Source organism: Atta colombica, unplaced genomic scaffold, assembly GCF_001594045.1.
Source record: "Atta colombica isolate Treedump-2 unplaced genomic scaffold, Acol1.0 scaffold126, whole genome shotgun sequence".
Classification (NCBI taxonomy): domain Eukaryota; kingdom Metazoa; phylum Arthropoda; class Insecta; order Hymenoptera; family Formicidae; genus Atta; species Atta colombica.
The window spans coordinates 3886423-3895742 of NW_017259213.1; the positions used below are offsets into that span (position 1 = coordinate 3886423).

A 9320-nucleotide genomic window follows, 5' to 3' on the forward strand; every position below is an offset into this window, starting at 1 on the left:
TCTACATATACGGATTCAATCCGGAAGTCCCTCAAGCTCGCAAAATAACCACGTGCAGCTTGACAAACTTACGTCGAAGTGCATGCGCAGCAGAGCACACATGTAGAGGCCATTCGTATGTGCAATGTGTGCAATGTATATAAACCCCGGCCATGGCGTCCTATGTGCATACGATAGAAATGTACATAGCGAATGCGGCAGTATCGCGGAAAGGATACTGGCTGCACACATAGGCCAAGGTAAGTAACTCGGTTTATCTTTAGCCGAGATCACCGTCCGCTGACGAGTTTTACGGCCGCGCCAAGAGACCGCGCGCCGCATTCTCGGGCAAACATCTCTTTTCACTTTCTCGAAATGGACTTACGGGAAACGAGAGGCAACGCGGAGGGTGCCAATTTGCGTCGCCCGGAAAAAAATTACGATCTACCCTGTGGCCATCGCTAGAATCAGAGTAGAGTGCTCGTTGGACGCATTCGCAAGCAGAAAGCTGGATAATGTACAGTAAAAGCTCCGGTGAAAAATTTATAAGAATTATATTCGAATAAATCCAATAAATCGATGCATAATTACTTTTTGTACTATTTATAATAATATTATACTATTTATTAGGGATGTCCCGGATATCCGAAAAGTATCCAGTCTTATTCTACTCTTTTATTATCCAACTGTGTAGTCAGATATCATTAATATCCAGCATACATCCGGAAATGATATATTGAATGTTCACATTATTGATGTCGTCGAGGTTGACGTCATAGAATTCTATTCTTTTCAGCTTAACTTCTTGAACAATTCATCTTTCTTCTTTTTCTTTTTACGTTGGAAAAATAAAAAAAATTATTATCGCTATTTTTCTCTTGCTTTCCTTCTATCCTTTTTTTTAATACAATGGAAAAATTATACTGGATATCCGGGAAATATCCGATATCCGGGATAAATAATTATCTACCGGATGTCCGACCGGATATTGAATATATCTGGTGCTATATTCTTTCCGGATAACTGACATTCAGTATCTAATAATTTTACGATCCATACTATTTGCAAAAAATTTTCTTTTATCCTATTTGCATTAAATTGTATATATTTAAATGTGTCTGGTAATTGATTATGTCTATTTGTTTAAAGTCCTCAAAAACTTTTGCAGTTAAAACGAAATAAATATATATTCTGGTATTGAAGAGAGAAAAATTGAAGATATTGAATGCAAAAAGTGCAAGAATTTGAACAATTCGATACGCAGTTTTTTTGCGATATTTGCAACACTATCACTGTTTACAAGAAATTTTCCCTTACACTATTTACAATAAATCGTAATAAATACGAATACTAATAAAAATGTACAAAGGTTACATTCGAACAGGTTGACATGCAATTATATTTGTGATATTTGTAACTATTATGCTATTGCAATGCATTTTCTTTTGCTGTACTTGCAAAATTGATCTCAATAACAGTAATAACTGTTATTGAATAAATTTTATTAAAAGAGAATAATATGTGAATTTGTATAACGATAGGAAGATAACGTTTTATAATGAAATTCTTTTGCATTGAAACAACTATTTATGATGAAAACAACAGTGTTGGAAGCACGATGACATTGATTTTACGTCAACGTTGTCGATAACATTATTAAGGCACGTAACTGAGTGAACTGTAAAAAGGATATTGAAAGTTTTTACTCATTAGTATGACATAATCAAATAGCATTCACTCCTTAATTAATATACGTGCAATAATGAAGAGATGTTTTGTTATGATTCATTCAGTTAAATGACATTTATTATCAAAATTTAGCAAAGTAGAGCTACGAGTAATTCGCGAAGGATTATATCACCTTTTGGTATACATTAAGAAGTTGAATCGGATATTATAATATAAACGTATTTACATTTCTGTGCGAAACTGGCGTCGCATTATTTTCCTAATGAATGCCAAATGTCGCGTTATGATGTCGCAGTGTTTCCCTTGCGGTAGCGATGGATGCGGTAGCGACTGACTCGATTCAACAGTGAAGCGAGGTGCAGTAATGACAATTACACTACGAGCGAATACACTTGACACCTAAATGACGCCAGGCGTGAATTATCTTGGAACGCGTTATTTCGCTGCAACGGGTCATAAATAATAATACTGTCAGGATAGTGAAGAGCACCTGCTAATGACGGTTTTTGTCTTCTACACGAGCAGATGCAAAAATCAATAATGTATAATGAAAAGGGTAAAATGAGATAAGATCTCACATTTCTTCTTTATAAGATGTCTAATTTAGCAGACACATAGATAATTATTTTTATATCATTTCATAACTCTTCAAATTGATGAGATATTCATGCCTTTATAACTTAATTTAGACACATTGACCTAAATATTTTAATATTTCTTAACTTCTTCAATTCCTTCGGATATTCAAATATTTTAAGCGATTTTATTATTTAATATTTTAAGACACTTTTCCAAAATTAGATGGACAGTTAAAATTCAAGAAACGTCACGATTCAAGTGTTGTTAAATGCATACTAAAAACGGATTGCTAATTGTGCAGCGAGAGGTAGACTATTTTAACTGACAGAGACGAACTATTTCATTAATAAAGCCTGTTCTTGTGTCGTGTTACTCTATTTATCTCGAAAACAGAGTCCATTGCTGCCCGCTCGTAACAACGTGACACACTAGTGTCAATTGCATCGCCAACATGCGCGTCATGCAACCTAGCAATTAACCCTGCACCGACTCACGCGAACTGCTTAGAATCCATGTACTTGGAAATTCGAAACTGTGTACTTTAAGCGGCCATTAACGTGAACGAGACGTTCGTTATTGGCTTTCGTATTTATGGAAACCGCTCGGCTTTCTTCCACATGCCCGAAAAAGGAAAACAATTCTTAAAGTATTTCGCTGTATCATCGATCGGCCGTTCCGAATTAATAGCGATTTAATATTTAACCTACATGAAAGCAAATTCTGAGTGTCGTTAAACCAAATTAATATCTTACTGCTTCAGATATTTCTCTAATTAAAATTCTGTATCGTCCCATCAACAAGTTTCCCAGGTGCCTCAGAATCCTTAAGTAGAATTGGATATTTGAAACTGCATAGTGCATTCATTTCATGAAGTTGAACGAACAATTTACACTTCGCCGATTTACTTAAGATTTGTATTTACGTCAAAGTCAGTTCAATATTTTGTAAAAGTCGATCGAGGAGTTTACGTTAGAAAAGACATAAATAAAAACTGTTTGAAACGTATTTTCCACTCATAATAAAATTTTTAGACATACAACTATTCATTTAATTAATATAATGAATTTATTAAAAAGCGACGGTTGTGAATTACATTGTGAATTATTGAAAAATATTATAACGTCATGCTCATCTCAATGTCACAATTATCATGATTGATCGCATATCAATTCTATCGCGTTTTCAGCCTCGAGAGATAGATCCAGCATATCGCAAAAAGCATATACCCGTAAGATATGCCATTAGAGATTCCTCTCTTGAATACTCCATCATGTCAAATAACATCGCATGAAGTACGTATTAACCTATTACTTGAGAGAACAGAAAATTTTCTCGAAGAATTATTTTGTAAAATAATTCTGCAATTACTTTGAAAAATTGTATTGTTATTTATTTATTTGTTCATTGTGGTCTGTATACAACCTGCAGCTTCCTTCTAAATGCCATAAAATCCGAAACAGCCGTATCTCTCCTTAAGAATTTCCTCGATAGTTAGATCGCAGGAAGACGTTTTACCTCCATTTCCAATATAAGAACAGCGATGGAACAATGAAATCCGACATTCTCAAAGATATTTCTCTCAGAGACGTCGGCTCCGCCGCGGCAATTGATCCTTCATCACACCAAACGGACAGTACGAACTTTTACGAAAGCTCCGAAGTGGAACGAAATTACGAGATTTTTTTCAGCGGAATGAGAGACACGCTGATCTTTTATAGTGCCATCGAAACTGTTCGAAACTGAACTGACTAACGACGAACAATAGACTTTCTAAAAATTCCTTTCGTGAATTGAAGAATTTCTTGCAACGGCACGCGCAAAGTCAAAACCTGCTGTAATTAATTAGAAAGCAATGCAATGGAAAGCCGTATTTTTTCACTTAGATTTGGGTCTCACTATCATCCTTTGTTTATTCTTTACCGATATTTTCCTCATACTTGAAACAAGTAAAGCGAGTTTCATTTCGATAGAAGATGAAAGAGGTAGGCGCGCTTGTCGCGCTTTATTCTACTTATTCAACGGATTCGTCCATTTCTACTTAGTGTCTGGCGCCGTCGAGCGCATTCAAGTTTTTTCCACTGGCACTGCGAGCGACGTGATTCACGCAGCGATGTCGGCTTATTTTAGTGAACGACGTAAATGCGGCCATTTGCAAAAAGGAGGAAACTTTCTAGACTAATATAAATCTCCTAATTGTCGAGGAATGCTTGATTTAGGTATAGTTACTGAGATTTTATATATTTGCCACAATTCGTCCATTTCTACTTTACCTCGCGCGTTCATTATTTATACAGTTAGATTTTTTTAAAGAAATAACAAAATTCTAACAATATATTATTAGCGAAAATAAATAATCAATTACATAAAAAACGCAAATACTCTTTTCGAAACATTGTAAAAAACGTATTGAAAAAAATGTTACAAATGTACAGAGATTGACAAATGTTTGATGATTTTTTTTTTGTTAACTGCCAGAAGTATAATATGATTATTAAACTTGTAATATGATACGTATAAGTCTATTTGATGTCCAAAATAACAACAATTGTATTTTCAACCACGAGGATAAAACCATATTTATTAAACTGAAATTGGTAAATTTGTGTACAATATCGCGTAAATTCAACAAAACGAAATCTATTGATTTATCTATAGTAATCTCTACATGTATACATTAATCTCATCGATCACGCGCGATTTCATATGTACGTTTATTCATAATCGACATTAATAAATCATTCACAGTTTATAAATTATAACTATTTGATATCATCGCGGTATAATGCAAATTTATGCAAAACCGGACTTGTTCAATCTCAGATGTTTGCATTCGTTTTATTGACATTGTAATTCACATTCATATGACTATCGCTTGTCTTACATTATGCATGCACTTTGTGCATACCGCTACCAGGGATAAGTAGCGGCGTAATTAGCGTGGTGTTAATAGTTTGTACTACTTGTTTGATACAATTCGCTTTCTTCTGCCGTGTAGCTCGCATTGCCTCGTTGAAACTCCACTTTGTCGTCTCGCAAAAACAATGGTATAATTTATATGATTTCCTAAAAGCACCAAGTGAATACAACCAGCGTCTCTGGAGAGATTTATTTGTCTTTAGCGGTATAAAATCGACGATAGTATTTCAAAAAGCTTGGAACATGCAGCATTATTAAGTTAATTACACAATAATTTACTGAAATATTTTATAAGAAAAAAGAGAAATTTAACACGCAATATGTCTCATCTAATAAGAATAATGGAAATAGAACAGTTTTGTGCTAAAATATCCAAAAATTTGACTAAATACAGATCTGAAAATAATATTATTGAATTATTAAAATAATTATATAGGATACTCAAGCTGGTTCCGACATTTTAGATTTCCTAAAATGTCAAAATATTTTGCAGCATTGCTCATCATATTTGAACATCCTATATATATTTATATATGTAATTATTTTGATAGCTCATTAAAATTATTTTCAAATTTATATCTAAAATTTTAAATATTTTAAAATAAATCTGTCTTTCCCCTTCCCCTTGTGCCATAAATCACGAAGAAGATTAAATAAATATTAAATTAACAATTTCTTCAAATAATTTGTATCTATATTGAAAGCTACATTTTTAACTAAACACGAGAAAAATAAATTATTAGATAATTTTATGTTTACAACCGTGTGTTATTTGTTGTCAATTTAATTTCATTAACGATAACACAAAGAATGAATTTTTTAACTAAAAATTTAACTAGGTATAAATCTGAAAATAATTTTGTTAGACCATCAAAACAATTAAGTAGGACGCTCAAGCTAGTTGCTAGATGTCAAAACTTTTTGCAGCACTGCTCATTATATTTCAGTGTTCTACATAATAATTTTAATAATCCGGCAAGGTTATTTCAGATCTGTATCTAACTAAATTTTTTAGATACTTCAACAAAATTATTTTTCCCGTATTCATTCAAAACTACATTTCTGACCATATATTCATGACGTATTTCTGCAGATCTCTTTTTCAATTTTATTTCTACCTTTGCACCAAGCACGCCTTGTTCGTTGACGCAACGACGTACAATAATGAGAAAAACAACGATCGTTTCTGTGATATACATATTCTCATTGTACATCGCGCAGTGGCGAACATTCGTTGCATAACATATTAAATGGAATAAAATAACGAGCATTTAGAATAAAGGAATGCGTGGCCTCTGACTCCTGACTTGCACTTGCTTTGCCGGACAGAATCCATGAAGTCGAAAATCCTCGGGAATCCCGCATCCTCGTTGCTCATACGTTACGGTTTCGCGCGTCTATTCTTCACCCGCTTTGCGGCTCGACGCCGCTGCCACAATATGCACGCATCCGACGTTACAATAAACGGATGACGAGCAGTATCCCATGTGTCTGGATCCCGCAGCTACATTGGGCGAAAATTTATACGCTATAAGGCGCATACCATCCGAATCCGTATATCCAGTTACTAACGAGACAGTACGAGCAAGCCGCTAACAATTGCATTAAATAAATTTGTACGTTATTGTTTTACACTGAGAGAAATGTTATGTATAACAATTCATTTTGTTAATATGTGATTAACAAAAACTTTCTTACTTTTTCATTAAAAAATATTGTCCAAATTTTGGTTGGAACAACAAAATTCTAACCAAATTTGTCGTTCTGATCAAAATTTAATTAGAATAATTTTAATTAGAATAATGACATTTTGATTAGGACGTACAACACAATTTTTAAATGAAAAAATAAGACAATTTTTGTTAGTCATATATTAATAAAATAGATATATGTACCAAACATTTCTCTCTGTATACTCACGTAAGTATTTACATATTTTACGAAATCGTGCTTTTTTAAGCACAGTATTAAAATATCGACACGATATTCTCATTTAAATTCTTAAAGAAAATAATATATTTGTAACATCCTTAACGATATATTCATAAACTTTTAAAATAATTGCATGCGAAGCATTTTTGAGATAATGTCTTATAGTAAGAAAACGATGTTGGCGAACAAATAAGGTATTTTGAGAGAAGAGAGTACTTTGGAGCAGCCTTTATTCTCGCCTTTTACACGGCTTCGTCATCGCTCAGCATATTGCGAATTTCCTGACGACGTTGTGGTTGGAAGTTTGCGAGTATTTGACCTTAACAACACACCATTTCACGCACCTATCCTTCCTGTATTCTATGACACGACAGGGTCGCTGTAAACGTGTATCCGGCGTTATAATAAACGTTGATGGGCCTCATCGCTCGCAGCTACAGCTGAATTCCGCGCGCTCGTTTTCAACGAAACCCAACCTATTATATAAACTCATGTTTTTGCAACCAAATTCCCGCGCGTGTTTAGCCAGAGCCCGCAAAAGCAAATATTAAATTCTCGCAAGTTGACGTTTAATTATTTCAAGATATATCTGACATACTTGTTACATAAACGTACACAGTGTCTCAAAATTACTGATAACATAAAATTGCTTCTTTCAAATTATGTAAAAAGCCAGTACTTTTTCAATTAAAATTTATTTCAACAAGCACTTTGTTGTTATACTTAATATAGATATTAAATTTTGTACGTTAATTATATTTAATATTAATTAAAATATATCACATTTTTTCTGTGTATATTTTTTAAATTTAATTTTTCATAATTTTTTTAATTTGCTCGTATCTTCTAATATTAATGATGCTTCAATATTAATATTTATTAAAAACTTCTTCTGATTTTTGAAACCTAAAATATAGATGAATTTGTAATTTGAACTGTAGTTTAACATAGATGTCTTATACTTTCATTTTATTTCTAAATAAAACAAACAAGAACACAAGATGCACAGGAAAATATTCTTGGTATATGAATGTTAGGTTATATTAAAACATCAATTTAAACGTCAACTTTATAATGAATGTTAATGAACATTATAGGGAGGGGGATATGTTCCGTTTCGCGCTATAAACATCAGTTCATCCTTGTTGTCTATCAAATATTAAACAAGGACAAATGATGCTTACACGCGTTGTAAGAGCAAAATGAAACGCATCCTAAACATATCAAAATAAAGCTGAGTATAAACGAAGCTAAATCTTCCAGCATGTAATCGTTCTGCAAAAAAATAAGCAAACAAAAGCGCCAAGACTGCAAAGCGAAATCTGTCGGCGCTCATAATGCCCAGCACAAAGACGCGTTATTCTGCCGAAAGAAATCCTCATAACGAACGTCATGGGCCGCAAAGGCTCGATGATTCTCCGGTTGCCTTTGTGCTGGGAAAAATCCGCGCGTTAAATTTAATGCTTGTCAACGGACGCCATTCTTCTTCTATCTGCTCTAGAGCCCGACGCCGCCGCAATACGTGTTCTGGTATCACAATAACCGGATGATAAACTACGACACCACGCGCGGCAGCGTGACCGTACAAACCGATCCAGGACCAACTCAAAGCCGACTGACGATTCGCCAGGCAGTGGAGACGGACACGGGCAATTACACGTGCAGCGCCTCCAACACCAAGCCGGCATCGATCTTCGTCTTTGTCACCGAAGGCAAGTATAAGCAACGTGTTTCGTACAAAGCGAACTTCCTTAATCAATATAACCCTATCGCGATTGTCCCGGCAGTCTCTTAACTACAATACCTTCTCCGAACGAGTATCCGTAATGATCCTCAGATGAACAAAATTGAAAACTTGCTTCAATCCGAACCGATATTTTATAGACATTTGATAGATTATATACTTGTACTCGAACTATATTTTTTAAGTAGATTTTTACTAAAATTCTCATTGAATATTTAACTACATCGAGATATTTAATATTGAAATTGCTGACATTGCGAAGAAAGATTAGGTACATCAATCATGATTGCATCAAGAATACATCGACTCAACTAAAATCGTCAGAAAGCCTGACTGGAGAAAAGATACGTGATTTCTAGCGGAATTTTCTGAGTCACGCGAAGAAAAGTAAATCCACTTTTAAATTAAAAATGTCACCATTCTGATTGAAAATATTTATTCTCCCTATCCAATGTTTCTCTCATATATATATATATATATA

The 9320-nt window shown here is 34.0% G+C and overlaps 1 protein-coding gene across 1 annotated transcript in view; it reads left to right on the forward strand.

Moving 5' to 3' along the window:
* LOC108695114 (hemicentin-2) overlaps positions 1 to 9320 on the forward strand; it is a 168709-nt gene that overhangs the window by 146554 nt on the left and 12835 nt on the right. Inside the window, exon 6 of the mRNA XM_018204873.1 lies at positions 8597 to 8807. Coding sequence (XP_018060362.1) covers positions 8597 to 8807 — 211 coding nt within the window. The remainder of the gene's footprint in view (positions 1 to 8596; positions 8808 to 9320) is intronic.